The sequence below is a fragment of the Microtus oregoni genome, unplaced genomic scaffold (assembly GCF_018167655.1).
Source record: "Microtus oregoni isolate MIOR12 unplaced genomic scaffold, Mior012 000012F_ref0000307, whole genome shotgun sequence".
In the NCBI taxonomy this organism is placed as follows: domain Eukaryota; kingdom Metazoa; phylum Chordata; class Mammalia; order Rodentia; family Cricetidae; genus Microtus; species Microtus oregoni.
Window position 1 is genome coordinate 21,595,207 of NW_024543071.1, and position 23,070 is coordinate 21,618,276.

Sequence of the window (23,070 nt, forward strand, 5' to 3'; positions counted from 1 at the left end):
AGCTGACAAGTTTGTTTTCAGAGACAGGGCATAACACTTGGGAACAAGGCTCACTAATTAGGCTGGATTGGATGTCTAGCAAGCTCCCAGGATCTCTTGTTCTGTTTACCCAGTTTTGGTACAACAAGAACACACCTCCATGTCTTCAGGATTAATGGGCAAGCACTTCTGTGAATGAAATATCTCTCTAGCACTCACTCTTACATTCTCTATTCTTCATGATATGTGGACCAACATGATGTGTAGGAAACTCTTATTTTATTTTGCTTCTTACCTAAACTGTTTAAAAACAGGTGCACAAACCAAACTTATTTATTACTGAAAACATACAGAAGAAAATGACCATGGATTCTCTTATTACATGATTTGCAGTAAAGTTCTATTTTAATTAAAGACCAAATACACATTAGCAAAAGGAATAATAACACTGTGGTAGAGAACAGAATATAACAATGTATTTTTACTGTGATTCAACAAGTTGCAAAATAGTTAACAGGTGTTTCCTGGGTACAGAATGGGAATACATGAGAGGAGGGAAGGACATCTTGTCCAAGATGGGGAAGGAGGTGAATGATGATCTAGAGGAGAATTACAGAAAACAAAGCAGCTTGGGCTAGGCAATCTTCTCTTTTATTAGATAGGGATAAAGCAGAGCTGGTATTGGGGTGGCACAGAGGCAAATCCATTGAGCACCGGGGTTGTATCAATATCCTCAGTATTAACCAGCGATTTCAGCTTAAAGTTCTGTAAAATGGTGGTGATGAATAGAAACAGCTCCATTCGTGCCAGGCCCTCTCCTGCACAAATCCGTTTTCCTAGGGGGGATAAAATCAAAGATTACTATGCTTATTTGTAAATTTGAGAATCACTGCATTTGTAACTGACACTATAAATGAAGGGTAAGTTTTAGGTGGATGGATAGATGTTTGGCTGTATGAAAGAAAAAATAATTTGGCAAATAGAAAAATGTGGAACACAATTGTTTCTCAGATAACCTATACTATTAAGAAATACATTGTTCAAAAATACTTTTTAACTAGTTATAGTTATTCACATCTATAATCAGGCTGCCTAGGAGACTGAGGAGGAATTTTGTGTTAACACAAATAACTCTCTGATCTCTTCATGAAATTCTATTAATGATAAGTGATTTCTTCTTATGATTCTCCACAACCCATGAATTTTGAGGCAACTAGGGAATCATTTATTAGAATGGTGTTCCATTTTTTGCACTAAGATATCAAGTTGGAAAGATAAATGTATTGATATCCCCCAATAACCCAGAGATCTGGGAGTCTTTCTCATTGGCCTACTTTAACTGAAATTTAAGAAGCATTATTCATTTGTGTGTTTACCAAGTGCATTTGGGGTGTTTCAGTAATTTTTGGTATTGCGGAGACTTGTAATTACATAGTTGAGTATGGAGGTGAGTGACACAGCAAAGAAGACCTGAATGTAAATTATGACATCTCCATTTTCACGATGAGTAAAGTGTAAATGGCCTTTGCTTTCTTTGGTATTTCTGTGATGTAGCTAAAGGAAGAATACAAACACACTGTACTCCAGCTTTCTGAGTTTTGAACAGTGGATTAACAATTAAAGCCTCACTTTCATAACCTGACAAAGAAGAAATCTCTTTATCATGACACACATAAATACGAAAGTCATATTCCTGATCTTTGGCCATTAAGGAGCCACTAGATAAGTCGCTACAGATCCTCATGTCCCTGCATCCATGGAAATGAATTTTTATTACCTGTTGAAAATGGCAAGAAGTAGTCACTTTTCTTAAAGTTTCCATTCTTATCTAGAAAGTGGCCAGGGTCAAATATCTCTGGGTTAATGAATTCCTTGCTGTCATTCAGCACTGATGTCAGTGATGTTATTACCGTTGTTCCCTATAACAACACATAAAAACAAATAAAGTTAAAAGAAATCATGGAGCTTAGAAAAATCATGAAAATATCCAGATTTACCTTCTGCTCCATAGTTGGGATGAAGTACAAAGAACAGTAAGGACATTTCAACAGGCAGAACAGTAAGCAGCAGGGAGGAAGTCAGTCACAGTGTTGTAGCTGATGTGACTTCAGTGATGTTCACATGAGTGCTTGGACTAAAATTTCTAAGACTCTTCTCCCTTTCCTTTAGATTGAATTCATGCTTCTCTGAACACCGACTGCTCTACTTCATCACATATGTCTACATACCCTTCATGTGAATCAGGTTATAAGTAGAAAAATTCATTGAGTGTTTTGAACAGAATAGGAGACCATTCATTAAGTACAAAAAGGAAGATTTAGAAAGACAAACGGCACTCCTTTTCTCTCACAGAATCTATATTTGTATTTATATTATAAGAAAGAAAATGCAATGCTATGTGCAGAAGTATATGTGTTCAGTCTTATATATAATGTGTCTATGTGAATGTACAAACATAAATATAGAAATGCATACATATATATGCATAAATATATATGTGTGTGTCAGAAATGCAAGATGAGGATTATTTGGGAGAAAAAAGAGGAATGGAATGGGGAGAAGAGGGAGACAATAAAATAAAACAATGTATGATGAAGGTAAGATGATCTGGTGACAGCTAAAGCAATAAAACTTCTGAAGACACAGAAATTGCAGGGAGCTGGTGCAGGCAAGTTCTCTTTAACTAGGACAAAAACAAACCTCATATCATTTTACACTTTCTAGAAATGTGGTCTACAATCTTTTTCAAGGCTGCCAACACATATTAGAAAGCAGTTTATCTAAATATGTCTAAAAATTTAAAACTAAAAAGACCATTAATGATATATGTAAATTATGTGAAAATTAAGTTCTAGTATCAATAGGCATTGAACATTGATATGAATGATATTCATAATCATTTGTTTACATGTTGCCTGTGACTGCTTCTCTGCTACAGTGAGAGTTTCTGAAGGGGCAGCACAATCTTCTTAGCCTAGAAAGGCTAAAATCTGCCAGAATATGGCAAAGATCATTGGTTCCTTCTTATCCTATTTGTTTTGATGAGATCAGTGGCTCTATTCTCATCTATGAAATCATTTATCCTATTTCTCAGAATGAAGAATCAACTTGGTTGTTTCATAAAGAAGAACAATAGAATATTCTACTTGACTACATCACAAAGAAACCTGTCGTGTCATGAACCTGAAGGAGAGGGATGATGGAGTATAAGTTTAGCTGATACAACACTCACCTCAAACTAGGCTTTAAACCCAAGAAAGATATGAGTAAATGTGCCATTCCTATTTTGACCTTTGTTATACTTATTAGTTAGGTAGCTCTAAGTATATAAACATAACTAAGTTCTGTATATTAACCATAGACACCAACAATCTTACCTTGAGAATGTCCCTTAGCCAAACAGATACACTAACCCATATGCTAAGTCTGTTATGATACAGAAAACCTACTGTCAATTGGAGAAGTAAGTTCTATTATCAGCACATGATGTTAGTAACTGGAACCTTACCAAAATCGTTTTGCCCCACTCCACCCTCCCCGCAAAAGAGAAGAATCCCAGGAGGACCAATGTCATACTTTCTGAAAGAAATTACTACTATAAAAATTCTACATTTTTCATCTGCAATTTGTGATGTCTTCAAAATAGCAATAATTGGCCACAGAAATGAAATAAGTACAAACATAATGACATCAGGAATCAATTTAAACTCCTTTTTAAGCCAAAAGCTTGGTTTTAATATAAAAATTCTATCAAATTTGAGGAAGAAAAACTATGAAGAGAATGGAATATGAGCTACTTTACTGTGGAGCCAATTATGTTTGAGTATGGCCCAGGGACACTGTATTTTCACTTTGAGATGAATTTTATTCACAAAAGTCTGTACATTATTTTCAAAATTGTTCTTTATGCTCACTTTATGGTTCTATGTATTGTATACTTTTGATCACCGACTGTATATGGTATAAACACATATTTATAATGGATTTCTCCACTACACATTGCTTATGACTTCTAGTTTAAGAAAATTCTCTTCATAGTTTTTCTTCCTCAAATTTGTTATTGGAAGTAAACAAGATGGCCGGGCAAAAATTGGGAACTTGGGGGTGGGGTGTGATGGGGGCAAGGGGAGATGGGGAAACAAAAGTGAGAAGGGGAGGATGGGGAGAACTTGGGGGAATGGGATGGTTGAGATGGAGGAAGGGTGGATATGGGAGCAGGGAAGTACATATCTTAATTAAAGGAGCCATTTTAGGGTTGGCAAGAGTCTTGACTCTAGAGGGGTTCCCAGGTGTCTATAGAGATGTCCCCAGCTAGTTCCTTGGGCAGCTGAAGAGAGGGAGCCTGGAATGGCCCTATCCTATAGCCATACTGATGAATATCTTGCATATTACCATAGAACCTCCATCTGGCGTTGGATGGAGATAGAGACAGAGACCCACAATGGAGCACCGGACTGAGCTCCCAAGGTCCCAATGAGGAGCAGAAGGAGGGAGAACATGAGCAAGGAAGTCAGGACCGCGAGGGGTGCGCCCACCCACTGAGACTGTGGTGCTGATCTATTGGGAGCTCACCAAGGCCATCTGGACTGGGACTGAAAAAGCATGGGATCAAACCGGACTCTCTGAACGTGGCGGACAATGAGGGCTGATGAGAAGCCAAGGACAATGGCACTGGGTTTTGATCCTCCTGCATGTACTAGCTTTGTGGGAGCCTAGGCTGTTTGGATGCTCACCTTCCTAGACCAGGATGAAGGGGGGAGGACCTTGGACTTTCCACAGGGCAGGGAAGCCTGACAGCTCTTTGGACTGAAGAGGGAGGGGGAATGGAGTGGGGAAAGAGGGGAGTGGGGGGAGGAGGCGGCGGAAATTTTTTAATAAAAAAATAAAAAAAGTCAGAAAGGACTTTTGGAAAATTGACAGAATGTGGACCTTCAAACAGAGATGCCTAAACTTTGCCGAACAGTATTCGGAAGAGAGCAAATGTGGAAGTGTCATTACCAGTTCTAGCTGCACCTGCGGTAGAGCTGCTCCTCTCACCGTGAAGCAGTATAAGCCATCAGCAGCACCAGATAACTCAGAGGACTGTAACAACACTGTGAACCTGTGAGCATCAAGAGCACAGAGGTGCAGCAGAGAAGAGACAAGCTCACCTTGGGGATGATGTAGTTCCTGAATTTAATGTCGCAGGTCACTGCATGGGGCAGGTTGATGGGGATGAGGCTGATGAATCTCTGGACCTCATGAATCACGGCATCTGTATAGGGCATGTGGCTCCTGTCCTGCATGCAGGGGCTGCGGTTTCTGCCAACCACACGATCAATCTCTTCCTGGACTTTAGCTATATGGTCACAGTGACAAAAGGGAAAACAGGAGAAAAATAACATTTTTGGCACAATGTCAGGCCATATACAGCACTATGTGAATATTCCAAAATAAGTGTAAATGTGCGTTTTTCATTCATGGATAAAAGTATTTAAACATATATTTATACAGAAATGCTGTGTTGTGGATTTATATCACTATCCCCTTCAGCTATTAGGATAGATCAGGATATATTTATTACTTAGTAGCTGTAACAATAAATAAACTGTAAGTAATTAAAAATATCATAAAGCAATATAATTATTTGGAGGTCTTTTATGTCTGAATATGTCTTATTATATATCTCAAATACTTTTTTTGTCCAGGAGTGCCTCTTAAAATGTTAAGCACCATTATTAGGACTAATGCTGTTTTGCCTTTTGTCTCTGCCCAGTCCAGCATGTCAGAGATCCATTCATTGCCTCTGAGAGCCATTCTTTCAACCCCAGATCTTGGGTCAGGTTGCAGTAGGTCTGTGATGCTATTAAGCAAGTTGTATCACTCTGTTCACAAACCCCATTTAAATGCTCCATATCAGGACCTCCTGAAAGAGTCAGAGTTTCTGCTGGCAGCATGACCCAGGAAGACACCATTTCAAAACTGCCTTTTATTTTTCTTTTACTACCACTGAATCAGGAAGACTCTCTTAAAGAAGCTGTGGCATGCTGCCAGCAAGCAGAGCCAATCCGGGAAAAAATGCAGGTAAACTTTGATTTTAGTGTCTAGAATTCCTTTGCATGCCCTCTCAGTTTTTATGTGGATTTAACTAGCACATATTGGAGTTTCAATTTGTTGTAGGAGGCTGTTAGTTTGTTCCCTGAAATAATCGCACAGCTGCTCATCTCCAAAATAATCACACAGAAACTGTATTAATTAAATCACTACTTGGCCTATTAGCACTAGCTTCTTATTGGTTAGCACTTACATCTTAACCCATTTCATTCATCTGTGTATTACCACATGGCTATGGCTTACCGGCAATTTTCTGTCCATTGTGGTGGGGCTACACGGCATGTCCCTGACTCTACCTTCTTCCTTCCAGTATTCAGTTAAGTCTTCTCTGCCTAGCTCTATTCTACCCTGTCACAGGGACAAAACAGCTTCTTTATTCATTAACCAATAAAAGTACCACACATACAGAAGGACTTCCCACACAACACAAAGACAATTATATGTATTCACTTAAACTTGGACATTGCTCTTAAATCAAAAATAACCAAGCTACAACCTGTAGAACCACTGAGTTTAGGTATGGAACTATGAAGGACAGAAAGACCTTGTTAGGAAGAGAGACAGAATAAATGTTTATGGATGTACTGGGTGTGGTGCTCAAATCAAGGCTTTAAGTGGTGAAGAGACGGGACATGTATGTTGAAATACAGGTAGAGACATGTAAACTTCAGCATCATTTGAGGGAATGTATGGAATCTTAATACAGCAGAAACTTCATATATATATATATATATATATATATATATATATATATGAAACATATACAAAGGTGATCTAATGAAATAGCCAAATAATATGAAGGTAAGGTAGAGTCCCAACTAAACAACACTTTTCACCAAATGAAACTTCTAACACCAGCATTAGGTTACATCTAATTGAGTTTTGATCAAAGGAGTTCCCAGAAAATCTCCAAACAACCCAGGCTATTGTCAAGACATTGGTTGCTCTCCAAAACTGACAGCAAGGTCTCATTGTACAAAACTCTGGGACATTGAGAAGTCAAGTCAATGTTTACAAGGAAACTTCACCCATATATTCCAGGATCTTTGGTAGAGGAATATGCTCTGCTTACTGTCAAAAGAGAAACAAACACCAACCCAGCCACAAAGTCTTTAATCAACAATGGTGTCTTGCCTCCTAGATATGCGAGGGCAATAGTGGCACAAAACCAACCAAGAACTTATCTGACTTATGACTCACTCCATGATATCACACCCATTCCTCAAACTGCTTGGGTGGCTATAATGGGGGACTAGATAGCCCTGAAACCTATAGTAAAACCAAATACTTCTGTATTAAAACAAAAAGCATAAACAACAAAACATAAAACAAAACTTATAGCAATAAAATGAATCCTGATGACATTCTGCCCTACTCATTGATCAGCATCTTGCTCAGTCATTTTAGAGAATATTCATCTTGCAGCAGAGAGCAAGAAGTACAGAGACCCTCAACCAGGCATTATGCACAGAGTGAAAGATCTCAGAATACTTATCCTAAATGGAATGTCTCCATTAAACTCCTCCCATAGTGCTCAGAGTACACTGTGGAACAGGAGGCAGAAAGAGCACAAAAATCAGAGGGGATGGAGGGTATTAAGAATAAAAGGCTCTCTAAAATCAAAATAATCAAAGGACATACGCACTCGTGGAGACCGAGGCAGCATGAATAGAGCTTGTACAGGTATGTAATAGGTCCTTTGCATTAAATTATGGCTTCCAGTTTATTGTTATTGTGGAATTCTTTGCATGCAAAAGAAATGGCTTCTCTTTCCTATGCCTTCTCTTGCGTTCTTTCCCTTTCTTTTGTCTAATTTTAAAGTATTATTTTTGTTTGTCATATTATATCTATTACATTCAATTATTTTATATATTATTCATTAGAAGGCTGCTTGTTTTCTAATGAGAAGCAGAAAAAAAGGTATATGGGTGTGAAAGAAGGTGGAAATTTCAGGAAGGAGTAGAGGGAGAAGAAACCACAATCATGATAAATTATGTGAAAAAAAATCCATTTTCACTAAAAGGGAAAAACAGCAGATTGAATTATAATACTTTGGAATAAAAATATTCTTTGTTAGATTAATTAAAATTGCATAAATATTATTTATTAGCATAGAAGTATAATTATTTTGAATTTTAGCAGCCTTCTTATATATGATTATATTTTACCTGTTTGCAATTTTCCTTTATTGTTTTTTTTTGTTTTGTTTTTAGGGGGGTTTTGAGGTTTTTTTGTAATTTTCCTTTTTTGAGTTGTAATTTTATTGGAAATTTTAGTAGATACTTTGAAATGCTGGGAATATATTCTCAATTAACAGAGCACTACACTGCAGTTGTTTCTCTTTCATTCCCTCTTTATGTTCACACCTACAGCACCCATATGGGAAATGTTGAATTGGGAGCTTCCCAGAGGTGGTACCCAACAACTTCTATGATACTCTTACCCTCTGACAACTGCTATTCAGATTCCTGGATCTTATGACTTCCTGTTACTTTACTTCAGATAATAGGATAAAATATTATCTCTCAAATTTTATGTAGAAATGAAAAATTGAACAAAACTAACGGTTGACCTAGAGGTTTCTTCTGCCTTTTATTTTATAAACACAAAGAACTTTTACAGCTGATAAACAGCTTTAGTAATGTGGCAGGATACAAGATCAACTCCAAAAAATCAGTCGCCCTCTTATACACAAAGGATAGGGAAGCAGAGAGGGAAATCAGAGAAGCTTCACCATTCACGATAGCCACAAACAGCATTAAATATCTTGGGGTAAATCTAACGAAGGAAGTGAAAGATCTATTTGACAAGAACTTTAAGGCATTGAAGAAAGAAATTGAAGAGGATACCAAAAAATGGATGGATCTACCTTGCTCTTGGATTGGGAGGATCAACATAGTAAAAATGGCAATTCTACCTAAGGCAATTTATAGATTCAATGCAATCCCCATCAAGATCCCATCAAAATTCTTCACAGATCTGGAGAGGACAATAATCAACTTTATATGGAAAAACAAAAAACCCAGGATAGCCAAAACACTCCTATACAATAAAGGATCTTCTGGAGGCATTACCATCCCTGACTTCAAACTCTATTACAGAGCTACAGTAATGAAAACAGTGTGGTACTGGCATAAAAACAGAGAAGTCGACCAATGGAATCGTATAGAAGACCCGGATTTTAACCCACAAACCTATGAACACCTCATTTTTGATAAAGGAGCTAAAAGTATACAATGGAAGAAAGAAAGCATCTTCAACAAATGGTGCGGGCACAACTGGATGTCAACCTGTAGAAGAATGAAAATAGACCCACATCTTTCACCGTGCACAAAACTCAAGTCCAAATGGATTAAAGACCTCAATATCAGCCCGAACACACTGAAAAGGATAGAAGAGAAAGTGGGAAATACCCTACAACAGATGGGCACAGGTGATCGCTTCCTATGTATAACCCCAGAAGCACAGACATTAAGAGCAACATTGAATAAATGGGACCTACTAAAACTGAGAAGCTTCTGTAAAGCAAAGGACACTGTCACTAAGACACAAAGGCAACCTACTGACTGGGAGAAGATCCTCACCAACCCCGCAACAGACAAAGGTCTGATCTCCAAAATATATAGAGAACTCAAGAAACTAGACTTTAAAATGCTAATTAACCCAATTAAAAAATGGGGCACTGATCTGAACAGAGAATTCTCAACAGAAGAAGTTCAAATGGCCAAAAGACACTTAAGGTCATGCTCAACTTCCTTAGCAATCAGGGAAATGCAAATCAAAACAACTTTGAGATATCATCTTACACCTGTGAGAATGGCTAAAGTCAAAAACACCAACGATAACCTTTGCTGGAGAGGTTGTGGAGGAAGGGGTACCCTCATCCATTGCTGGTGGGAATGCAATCTTTTGCAACCACTATGGAAGTCAGTGTTTCCGTTTCTTAGGAAATTCGGGATCAACCTACCCCTGGACCCAGCAATACCACTCTTGGGAATATACCCAAGAAATGCCCTATCATATGACAAAAGCATTTGTTCAACTATGTTCATAGCAGTATTATTTGTAATAGCCAGAACCTGGAAACAACCTAGATGTCCTTCAATGGAAGAATGGATGAAGAAAGTATGGAATATCTACACATTAGAGTACTACGTTGCGGTAAAAAACAATGACTTCTCGAATTTTGCATGCAAATGGATGGAAATAGAAAACACTATCCTGAGTGAGGTAACCCAGACCCAAAAAGATGAACATGGGATGTACTCACTCATAATTGGTTTCTAGCCATTAATAAGGGTCACAGAGACTACAATTGGTGAATCTAAAGAAGCTAAGTAAGAAGGGGAACCCAAGGAAAAACATATAGTTATCCTCTTGGCTAAGGGAAGTAGACAAAATTGCCGGGGAGATAATTGGGATCTTGGGGTGGGGTGGTTTGGGGGTAAGGGGAGATGGGGAGAGAAAAGTTAGAAGGGAAGGAGGTCGGGCCTTGGGAAATCAGGAGGATAGGGATAAAGGAAGGTTGGACAGGGGAGCACGGAACCACAATTCTTAGTTAAGGGAACCACTTTAGGGTTGGCAAGAGACCTGACCCTAGAGGGGCTCCCAGGTGCCCAAGCTGAGGTCCCCAGTTAGTTCCTTGGGCAGTTGAGAATAGGGAACCTGAAATGACCCTATCCTTGAGCAATACTGACGAATATCTTGCATATCATCATAGAACCTTCATCTGGTGATGGATGGAGATAGAGACAGAGACCCACACTGGAGCACTGGACTGAGCTCCCAAAGTCCCAATGAGGAGCAGAAGGAGGGAGAACATGAGCAAAGAAGTCGGGACCACGAGGGATGCACCCACCCACTGAGACAGTGGAGCTGATCTATTGAGAGCTCACCAAGACCAGCTGGACTGTGACTGAAAAAGCATGGGATAAAACTGGACTCTCTGAACATGGCGAACTATGAGGGCTGATGAGACGCAAAGGACAATGGCACGGGGGTTTGATTCTACGTAATCTGATGGCTTTGTGGGAGCCCAGCCAGTTTGGATGTTCACCTTCCTAGATATGGACGGAGGTGGGAGGTCCTAGGTCTTACCACAGGGCAGAAAACCCTGACTGCTCTTTGGACTGGAGAGGGAGGGGGAAAGGAGTGGGGAGAGGGGGAGAAGTGTGGGAGGAGGGGGCGTAGGGGGGGAGGAGGGGGAGGGAAATAGGAGGCTGGGAGGAGGTGGAAACTTGTTTTTTTTTTCTCCTTTTCTCAATAAAAAAAAAAGAAAAAAAATAAACACAAAAGAAGCCAGATGATTTTGAGAATTCTGGTCTAGTCTCAATGGGAAAAGTTTATGTGTGACTCAGGTATTTCCCTGAAAACACCATGAGTCTGTGTCTTGGATTGGTGTTTTCAATCCATAGTGGTAAATACATGGAAAATATTGTCTATTATATTGATGAAATAAGGAGTGCTGATTTATTCCTTTTGTCTGGATGAGTGATGCCACTGCTCACATTCATGGAACAAGGCAGAGAAGGGACTCTAAGATCTAGAAATTGGGGACTCAAATGCTGCCAGCTTCCACGTTCATCCCTATGTATTGCTCAGTCCTTTGTCATTCATCAATGTATCAGTTAAAGGGCTTCTTAGACTCAGTTTCTTTTAAAAATTTTATTTTCCTGGAGGGGTGTAACATGCTGAATGGGAATAGGAAGGGAACTTCAACAAGTCCAGCATCCTATATTCAACTTTGTTCTCTTCTTAAGCTGCTATTGCTTTGGAACCAGAATCTTTACATGTCTATAGATATATATCCACAGCTTGTGTGTCTTACTTCATGTATGTTCATCTAACATTTATGTTTCAAGATCATCTTTCCTGTTTTATATTTTTCTATTCCCTCATAGTAATGTTTTAGTAATTTAGTGAAGCATTCTTAGCTGCTTGTTGTTATCTCTTCCTATCCTAAAAAATATGATTCATGTTTGTGCTTTTATCATGTATTGCGCACAGAAGGGAGGGTGTGTTTTGTATGTGTTGGACCACTGGATCTGTTTTAAACTGCAATGCGAAAGAAAACATTATTGGTACAGTTGAAAAGATTATTGTTCAACAAAAGTTTAAGAAAATGGATTTCTTAACTGACAAAATTTCTTAATCTACATTTTCTTCATCGATCAAAAATCTTACTAGAGAATCTAAATGTTTTGAAATCTTCTCAGAATGCACATTATCCCAGCCAGACTCAGTAAAGTCTAGGTTTCAGTGAGATGAATTTTCTTTTCTCCTTCCCAAAGTTGATTCATAAGAATGAAAGAAGAAATCTAGAAGATTTTAGCTGACCTAAAAACATGACTAAAGAATAAAAGGACATGTATCTGAAGGACAATGTATGCTGGTCATGCCTATTTCATATTACCCTCCAGAAATCTCACACACTGACTAGAATTTGATTGTTTGTCTTACAGTCTGTTTCTCTTCATCATGCTGTTTATTACAGTCAGTGAATGGCATAGACGGTGAAGGACTGAGACTTCTCTATGGAAAACAACACACAGACACTAGCAGATTCTTTCTACCATCTTATAAGAACACTGTGGTCACCACCTGTGTCCTCACCTGTGACATCAGGGTGCTTCAGCAGGAGCAGTAAAGCATATCTCAGTGTTGTGCTTGTTGTTTCTGTCCCAGCACCAAATAGATCAAACACAGTCGTTGCCAGATTTTCAAGTGTAAACTCCGATTGTTCATTGTGGCTTGCCTATGAATAATTTGATGCAATGATCTGATAAATTCTTTATCGCAACATCTAATTACAATGACTTTATAGTTTCAAGTTTACTGGAAGTGTAAAATTTAAATAAAACTCCGTAACATTCATTCCAAATGGTTATTCTAACTGTATAGAAGTTTACTGAGTCGTATAGATTTTGGGTCTAGTTAATGGCATAATGTTTTATTTATGAGCAAGTTTTTTAATAATAACACTTCAACAAAAATCTTTATTTTATTTTATTGCCAACAAAGATACTTAAATGTAGAGTAGAGAAGAAATTAACAAATAATTTCAATATCTGAGGCACAGGTTTTCATAAATTTCTATTTCACCCTAAATTCCTGACTAGCCTAACTCTTGCAATGATGTGATTGTCTGCACTTAAACATATACGGTTTTGTACACTCATGCCTTAAAAACATGAAGGAAACTTTTTTTAAAATATTTATTTATTAGGTATACAGCTAGCCAGAAGAGGGCACCAGACCTCATTACAGATGGTTGTGAGCCACCATGTGGTTGCTGAGAATTGAACTCAGGACCTTTGGAAGAGCAGGCAATGCTCTTAACCACTGAGCCATCTCTCCAGCCCTAAAGGAAACATTTTATTCATTATGTATTCTGTCCTCTCAAAACTTTAAGAGGAATAATGTGAGATAGGTCTAATTTGGGGATATATACAGGTTTATACATAAAATTGAAGTCCTGTGTGATGGAGGAAGGTCATTGGCTAATAAAGGCACTGCCCTGGCCCATTTTATTGGTTAGAGGATAGGTGGGAGGAGAAGACAGGACAGAACGCTGGGAGGAAGAGGAAGTGAGGTCGGAGACTCCACAGCTCTCTCGGGAGCAGACGCCTCAGCAGAGACGCCATGCCCTGCTCCCTGGCAGACACACGTGATGAAGCTCGGACCCAGGATGGACTAGGCTAGAATCTCCCCGGTAAGCACACCTTGGGGTGCTACACACAGATGATTAGGAATGGGCTAAATTAGTATGTGAGAATTAGCCTAGAAGAGAATGGGCCAAGCAGTGATTAAAAGAATACAGTTTGTGTGTTGTTATTTCGGAGCATAAGCTAGCCATGTGGGCGGCCGGGTGTGGGGGACGCAGCCCTGCCGCCCCATATTACCACATATGGCGCCCACGTGGACAACTGCTTCACATAAAGCCTGAGACAGCTTGGGAAGTAATTCTAGAACAAAATGAAAGCATTGTGCCTGGTGTCTTGGTAGCAGCAATTTCTCGGTTCTACTCTGCTTGCTAGAGGCAAGCAAGCGCCTCATCTAAGAGAGGCTTCCTGACTCAGCTTTAGCTGCAAAGCCTGCAGCTCATTAAGAGGTCCTGCCACGAAACACTTAAACGGTGTTGACGAAAAGCTGAACACATGCTTTTCGGTTTTCAGCCATAACAGGAAAAAAGCTGCGCCGTTTAAAAATGCCAGCTTTCTGGGCCGTCCTGCCAGGGCAAACTCTGACTATTTGAGGCAGGAGGGCCGGCTACCGAGAGAGGACTTGAGTGTTGTCTGTTGTAGCTCGCTTGCTGGCTACAGCCAGTACCTCAGCCATGAGGCTGGAAAGCTAAGGAATGGGCTGGATCCAGCCGGCAAAGCCACGCCTTTAATCCTACTGATATTGCTTGGTAAATTAAAGACTCGTGTGGTCAGAAAAAGAGAGATATACAGTAAAGAGAGATTCAAAGACAAAGAAAATTTCTAAATGGTTTACTGTGTGTTAAAAATTTATGCAGACTAAAAGTTGAAGTTCTTAAAGTAAAAAACATAAAAAAGGAAGAGAGTTGTTGTGTGTGGTAGCACACGCCTTTAATCCCAGTGCCTAGAAGGCAGAGACAAACAGATCTCTGTGAGTTCAAGGTGTAGTAGTGTACACCTTTAATCCCGAATGCCTGGGAGGCAGAGACAGGCGGATCTCTGAGAGTTCAAAGACAGCCTGGTCTACAGAGATATTCCAGGTCAAAGATATACGCTCAAAAAGCAAAAAGTTAACCTAGGAATGTCACAGCTTAGATTCTTAAGTGCCTACTGATTTAAAGGCGCAAATCAAAAGTGCCCTTGGATAGTAAAAAATTGCAGATTCACAATAGGACAGATTCAGACCACTAAATGAGTCACACTGTGGATGAATGTACGTAGGCTTGGGAGAGAGAAGAAAAAGAATATAGAGAATAAAGTTAATGGTTTAAAAAAGTAAAAGTAAAGTCTTTAAAGAGACAGAGTACAGATAGTTAAGAGATTAAAAGAAATAAAGAAAAATAAGCCACGTAAAAATGGAAAATTCACAGAGAGTCTGGATTATGTACATTGTGTTTTCTTTAAAATTTTTGACTGTGAAGGAGCTAAGTACAGAGAGACATTTCATTATATGGGCTGCCAAATGGAACCAGAACGGATATCATGAGGGTATGATTTCAGAATTTGGATCTAAGGATATGATACTTTGGAAAAGAGATTCTTCTTTTGTTTTCACAGAGGATCAGACCTTGTGGATTGCATTTATTCCGATTTGGTATGATGGACCACGCCCTCCTGAAGGGTTGGTGTGAACGCCTTCAAAAAATTGCTTCGCTCAACTGCCAACTGAGATGAAACTAGCACACAGGTTGTACCATGAAAGACCTAATTAACGACGCCCCCATTCAGCAGGAAGCAGTTTGGAGAGAAATAACTGCGCCCATATTCCCAAAAAATGTTTATAAATGTTCTTTTACATTTAAAGGGGGATATGATATAGATATGAATAATTTGCATTAGTATAGATTTTGCTTTATTGATAGAGATTTAAGGTCAATTTTGTTATATGTATAAGTGTTTCTGATTTTGATTAAGGTATTGTGATTGTGTAGTTCATTTAAATATGTACTGTATAATTAAGAAATATAGGTTGTTAATGGATAATCATCGATAATAGTAAAGCTTGTAGTCATGTTAGTTAGATTTTCTAGATATATAGAGATGTATTTCAGTTAGATAGACATTCTTCATGTCTTTCAAAGATTACAGAATAGGACATTTAATGTTTTAATAACTGAGGACTTTTCATGACAATGAGACACTCTGCTCCTGGCAGCACCAATCTACTTCAAGAGGAAGATGGGCATCGAAGAGGCTCGTTATGGAGTTTTGATAGCCATTTGGGCAAGAAACTGCTCTTGCCTGGACTATTGCATAAACTGGACACAGAGAACCCGCAGAGAGAGGACTACTGAACTTGCCTAAGGTGAGATGATCTTTCGGGGTTCCTGATTCATTTTGAAAGAGTCTGCGAGACATTCTGCAGGACACAACAGATAGTGACTGAACTGACTTTGAATTTTCCTGCTTTATGGAAATGTCTGATGGATACCATGGGCCTGAAGGCTGAAGATGGATGCCCCAACGGTACAAAAGAACTTTGGGTGACTGTCCAGGCAGCGAGATGTCTTTGTCATTTCTAGAGTTTGAAGTTTCTTAGTTCTTGTTTACTTAGGTAATATTATATCTTTCTGGAGTCTTTGATGGAGTTAAGAATAGTTAGTTATAGTTATAGTTTTCCTTAGTTATGATAAAGATTATTGTAACTTTTACATGATAACTGTTTTGTTATATGTAATTTTGCTATGTTAAAGTTAAAGCCTTTTTTTTTGTTTAAACCGAAAAAGGGGAAATGATGGAGGAAGGTCATTGGCTAATAAAGGCACTGCCCTGGCCCATTTTATTGGTTAGAGGATAGGTGGGAGGAGAAGACAGGACAGAACGCTGGGAGGAAGAGGAAGTGAGGTCGGAGACTCCACAGCTCTCTCGGGAGCAGACGCCTCAGCAGAGACGCCATGCCCTGCTCCCTGGCAGACACACGTGATGAAGCTCGGACCCAGGATGGACTAGGCTAGAATCTCCCCGGTAAGCACACCTTGGGGTGCTACACACAGATGATTAGGAATGGGCTAAATTAGTATGTGAGAATTAGCCTAGAAGAGAATGGGCCAAGCAGTGATTAAAAGAATACAGTTTGTGTGTTGTTATTTCGGAGCATAAGCTAGCCATGTGGGCGGCCGGGTGTGGGGGACGCAGCCCTGCCGCCCCATATTACCACACCTGTGTTCTCAGTATGGTAAAGAACAGTGGAATACATTTGATTCTATTTCTGAGCATTCTCTATTAAACTAAATAGGTCTGTAATAAGATTTTTTGTCCTTGAATTAAGTAAACCTATTCAATCTTAATGCATTAATTACTAAATTTTCTCTTATTTTGAAAAGTAGCATATCCTTGCATGTGTATCCCACAGTTCTTATCTATCCACCCATCAATCCGTTGATGACTTCTAGATTGATTATCTCAGCTATTTTGAGAAACACAGCAGGAAACAAACACAAATGTACAAGTGCCTTTTCCTATGCTGATATTCTTTGGATATAAGCGCAGATTGGGTCTAAGAGCCACCATGTTACATAAGACCCATATCTGTCACAGTATTGTGTCTAAGAATTGGTGGTCAAAACTATTACTCTAATAGACTAATGCGAATAATGCTAAAATGATTCCTAATGACTTACTACTATATTCATAGAACATAGATCTCTTTCTTTTGATCAGAAAAACTTCTCCTTTCAGGAGACAGCAATTAATACAGAGATACCCAATGGTTAAATGTACACAGAATAAAGCATTGTGTCTTGATTACCCCTAAATCATGATTACCCCTAAGTCCTGACCCATTCCCACAGTTGTTAAATCCAAAAAAAAAAATCACACAGAGGTCTGCATTAATCATAAAGTGATTGGCCCATTAGCTCAGGATTCTTATTAACTCTTTTGACTTACGTTATTAGCCCATTATTCTTATCTGTGTTGGCCATATGGGTCAGTACCTTTTTCAGTGGCATAGTCACATCTTGCTTCTGTGTCTAAACAGGACTGCAGAGGGAGCTTCCCTCTTCCCAGAATTTCCCTGTTCTCGTAGACCTGCCTCTACTTTGTCTTACTATCTTTTCTATAGTTCCTGCCTGGCCATGGGTCATTTAAAATATAATTGACAGAATATAGACAATTGTCCCACACCAAGAACACACTCCTCCCCAGAAGGTTAAGGATCTTTGTGGAAGAGGGGGCAGAAATGTAGGATTCATTTGTGATCAATAACATCAAGGAATCAGTGTTTTCTGGATACAAAAGGACAGGTGAACATGAGAACTCACAATGACTGTGACAGCCTGCCCAAAAACTGTGTAGGCTCCATCAGATAAAAATACAACAAAGATTGGGGAGAAATATGACCCCCAATTCTAGATGATTAGTTCATGGGAAGGGGTAGTAAATTTCCTACAATAATGTGCCTCCCCAGTAGTTTGATTACATGTCAGGCCTGAGGCTAGGTGAACAACAGACATTGGACTCAATGCTGAAAAGGGGAAAAAAGAAATCACAAAGTTTGGTGAGAAGAGTTAAGAGGATAAAGAGGATGGTAACCAAAGTTGAGGATTATGTTCAAATTACATCTCGTGAAATTCTCAAAGAATTAAAAAAATATTGCAAACAATAAAAACAAAAATGTATCAAACATAGAATGATTGTTTAATAATCTTATTGCAGAACTACAGTAATGAGTGTAATGAAGTATTGACACACAAATCAATATCAATACCAATAGAGCTTTGATAGCAAGGAGTTAACCTAAACACCTACAGCCAATGTTTTAAACTGAGTTCCAAGACTGCTCCATCTAAAGGAAGAGTCTTTATCAGATGATGACAGAACAACAGAATACCTACATGAAAGAAGGATGCTAGAAGTGTAAAGAAACATGGAAAAGGATAAGCCTCATTCTTTATGATTTGTACTCATAGATTACAGATCAAAACATCAAAACCTAGATAAACAAGACTTCACCCATAACAGAATGTTAATGCATTCAAGACATAACTAAGAATGTGCAAATGACAACCTACAGGATGGAAATATGTTTCTATGCCATTTATGTGGAAAGGTTTCTACCTATATAAATACATAAGTGTATAGCTCCATGCAGCAAGCAGTCCAATGGGCAAAAATTTTAGAATTAAAATTCTCTGAAGACATGAAAAGGCAAAACAGCACATTAAAAGATGTCCATTCTCACTGTTTAAGGAGATACAAATCAAATCAGTCCTGAGGTACCACTTCATACTATAATTGTTAATAATTAAATTTCAAAATGACAACTTCGCCAGCTATTTAGAAAGTAGTGGACCTTATAGATATGAAATATGATATTATTGTAACTTTTTAAGCAGCTTCTCAAAAAAGAAAACAATAAAGATATTATTATTGACTCAGGAACCCCAGTCCTGGAGATATAGTCAGAGGAAGTGATGCCAATATATGTTCATATATATAGCTTAGAAAAGCCTCAGGCCTAAATAAAACAAATATCCATCAGTTAGGAATGAGTGCATTGTGCTATTAAAGCATGAAAATGAAGTTTGTTGCAAAAAAAGTAGGAAGTAGTGAAACAAGGTGAACTTAGATGAATGTCCAAGATTTCATTCAAATGGAAGAAAACAGAAATTAGATGCCACATATACTGAGCCAGTTTAGATGATCCATTGATCGTAGGCAAGTCTGGACATACAGAAACCACACTAACAACTGCTAAACATGGTGTGAACGGAAAGTATTGACCAGTAGTGGTGTAGTGTGTTTTATCATGGTAAGAAATTGCTTTCCAACTACAAGTAGCTGGAAGTTGCAGTACTTTGTAACCACATATGGTACCAACATAATGTAAGTGATATGTGGCTAGGATCCTGAGATACCACTTTACACTCAGTGGACTAATTCTGTGAGCTATATTTTACAAACTAGCCAGGCAGTGGTGGTGCATGTTTTTAATCTCAGCACTTGGGAAGCAGAGACAGGCAGATCTCAGTGAGCTTGAGGTTAGCCTGGCCTACAAATCAAGTTCCAGGAGAGCCAGGGCTGTTACACATAGAAACCCTGTCTCTAAAAGCCAGACAAAATGCAAAAACTAGAAAAAATAGTCTGGTCTAGAAAACCCAGCAAGAACAGGTCACTCAGATGCCAGGTTACTAAGTATTACTACACATAAGACCAGTGGAGTAGAATCAATGCCCACACCAAACCCAATAATCTAGAGTCAAGTGTTTTTTCTGAGTTCCAAGAAAATTCAATGGAAAATTATCTTTTTAATAAACTACACAATGTCAATGCAGTTCATGCTGTCAGGATACCCAATAGATACCAATTCTCAACCCCTTTGGTGAAAATTAAATTGAACTTGTACTCAAAGTCTCATTTTTCCATACACCTTCTCTTTCCACCACATACCTCTCTATACATCACTCAGTCCTTCTGAAACTAACTCCTCTATCTATCCTTTTAAAGTAAAAATTTGGCCAGATCTATTTTAACTCACTAGCTATGCAGGAATTCTAGCCACACAATATGCACATTTATGGTGAAACTATTCACACTGCCATGATAGTTGGCTATTTTAACTTGATTAGAATTTTTCCCACATTACCTGCCCTTTGTATGACTGTTCTCCCCTACAGTTTTTAAAGAACAGAGCCAATGTGTTCTAGTTAACAAATTCCCTTTATATTATCAGTATCCATATGGTGCATCCCAACACATAATAAATACTAAAACAGTTTTTCAAATGATAATGACTTAAACCATCTCTGACAAACATTTCAGGATTCAAAAAACCACAACACACTCAGACAATAAATAAATTTATATTAATATTTTACCTGCTTTAGTTTAATCAGGTAATAATCAATGAAGTCCCGAGGGTTTGCAACATTCAATGATTCCTGATGCTCTTTTATTCTTTTCAAAAGGTAACTTATAATATATTCAGAATTTTTTGATACTGTATGATGACTTCCTGGACAATAGTCAATTAGTGAAGGGAAATTATTGCAGACCTACAAAATCAGAGAAATTTTTTGTTGAGCTATATTATTTTACTTTTAGTCATGTATGTGATGTGTATATGTTATGTATGCATGCATACATGTGTGTGGCATGTATGTTTGGGTACACTGGAGGCCAAAAATATCAGATCACCTGAAGCTAGTGGTGTTGGACCATCTAAAATGGATGCTCAGAATTGGACTTAGGTCCTTTAGAAGATAAACACACACTCTTAACCACTAAACCATCCCTCCAGTCCTGGACAAAGAACTTTTTAAATAAGGAAACATATCCACAATATATAGCAAGACCAACATGGATTTGTAGATTCAGAAATGAATGAAAAATAGTGTTTAGCAAAATTCAGCAAAAGGAAGAGTTGTTTTATTTCATACATATAGCAATTCTTTGTGATAACAGAGAGACCTGGGGTGGGAGGGTATTCCTGTCTGAATGAGGAAAGATAATGATCAAGTTTCAACATTTATGAATCCTTTTTTGATATAAAGACTATTTGTGAGAACTGACTGATGGTTTATACCGTTTATTCTCTACAAGTCTCAAGCATGAAATTACGTAAATAATTGTCATTTACACTTTTTAGATGATGGCTGTAGTGAAAAGAGTTATGCAACTTGATTTATAGAAAAAAAGTAGCACATGCATATTTAACTCTTATAAACTAGACTATGACATGGAATAAATAATCAGAAGTGGGTGGGGCTCCAAGAGACTTTGAAAGCAAAAGTGTGACATAGCCTTTAGGGGTTTCTCTATGCTCACAGGTATTTTTTTTTTACTTGCTATTTATTTATTTATTTGTGTCCCTCACACCATACATCTCAAACCCATCTATTTCCATTACCCCACATATCCACCCTCAGTCCTTAAACTCCCCCCAAAATAAAACAGAATAAAATTTAAGAGTAAAAAGAAAAAGTTTTATCATGGAAGCTGTATTGTGACAAAGTGAGTCAGGCAGTACACCCTTTTACCCATATAACATTGCTTGGCAAGTGTTCACTGCAGAGTCATTGACTGTCTCGGGGTCTCTGCTTTCTCCTACACTATCAATACTGGGCCCTTACTTTGTAGATATCCTGCCGCTGCCCTGCCCTGTGACGATCTTGCAGCCTCAATCTGTAGGACCAGCTCCTCCACATTCTCCAACAGATTACAGTTGGGATGGATGTTGAGGTGCATCAACTCAAACTCATGACCCTAGATCCGAGCCTAGGTAGTTGCACTGTTGGCCAGTTCCCCATCTCTCTCCCTATCCTCATGACTAGGATGAACTCCCTGGCATTGCTCTGGTTAGTTCAGCCTTTATAAAGGAAGAGCTGTTTTCATTCCTTCTGAGTGGGCTCTCCTACACTTACACTATCACAGCAGGATCCACTCTGTTACCCAGGCTAGTAGCAGGGGCAATCTCCCAAGTGCTGCAGCTAATAAGGGGCAGAGGCAACTCTCCTAACATTATGACCTCAGGATCAGCGCTGCAACTTGCCACAGACTACAAAAGAGGGGAGGCAATCCTTCCTCCACACATACTTTAATAAGACAGATGAGGGGAGAAGCCAAATCTCACATACTCACATTATCTAGGTTGGTTCACCTGCAGCCCTGCAGCCCTGCACCCCAATCAATAGGGGCAATAGAGTCGGCTCTGTTGTACTACCTGTGGAGATGCAGGACCAGCTTTAGAAGGTGCTGAGGTTGGTAAGGAGGAGTGTCAGGTTTCTTGCACACCACAGGTGGCGGTGGCAAGGGGAGGAGGACATCTATCCCTAGCCCATACCACCCACCACACAGCAGATTAGTGGGTGTGGCCAGCTATTCCACTCTCACAACCTCAGGGCCAGCTCACCTGTGCCGAACACAACAGGGTCCACTCTACTGTCCTGCCCAGGCTAGAAGCACAGCCTGCTTCAATGAGTGCTGCAGGTGGTAAGGAGCAGGGTCAGCTCACTCATGTGCCTGAAGCAGTGAGGGGATAATGATAAAGGGGACATCTCTCCTCCAACCATATCACCCCCTGACAGATGAGTAGTGAAGACAGCTCCCTCACACTCAGGCCTTCGGGGATGATTCGCCCATACCCCTGTAAACAATGTCGACTCTACTGTGCTGCCCAGACAATGTACTGGCTCCACTCTCTTGAACTCCGCAGGTAGTGGGGGCAAAGGCAACTCTCACAATCTTGTGACCTCCTAGACAGCTCTCGCCTCTGCCAGAGGCAGATGGCAGCGTATCTTCCCTACCCATTGTACCATAGGGAAGATGAGGCGCAGTCAGGGTAAAATCCGCCAAGCTC

At 39.1% G+C, this 23,070-nt stretch overlaps 1 protein-coding gene across 1 annotated transcript in view; it reads right to left on the reverse strand.

The window, feature by feature from the left end:
• Window positions 1-365: 365 nt before the first annotated feature.
• LOC121453936 (cytochrome P450 2C25-like) overlaps window positions 366-23,070 on the reverse strand; it is a 39,163-nt gene continuing 16,458 nt past the window's right edge. Inside the window, exons 5-9 of the mRNA XM_041660992.1 lie at window positions 20,591-20,767; window positions 12,685-12,826; window positions 5,130-5,317; window positions 1,757-1,898; window positions 366-815 (exon numbers count right to left, since the gene is read on the reverse strand). Coding sequence (XP_041516926.1) covers window positions 634-815; window positions 1,757-1,898; window positions 5,130-5,317; window positions 12,685-12,826; window positions 20,591-20,767 — 831 coding nt within the window. The 3' untranslated portion in view covers window positions 366-633. The remainder of the gene's footprint in view (window positions 816-1,756; window positions 1,899-5,129; window positions 5,318-12,684; window positions 12,827-20,590; window positions 20,768-23,070) is intronic.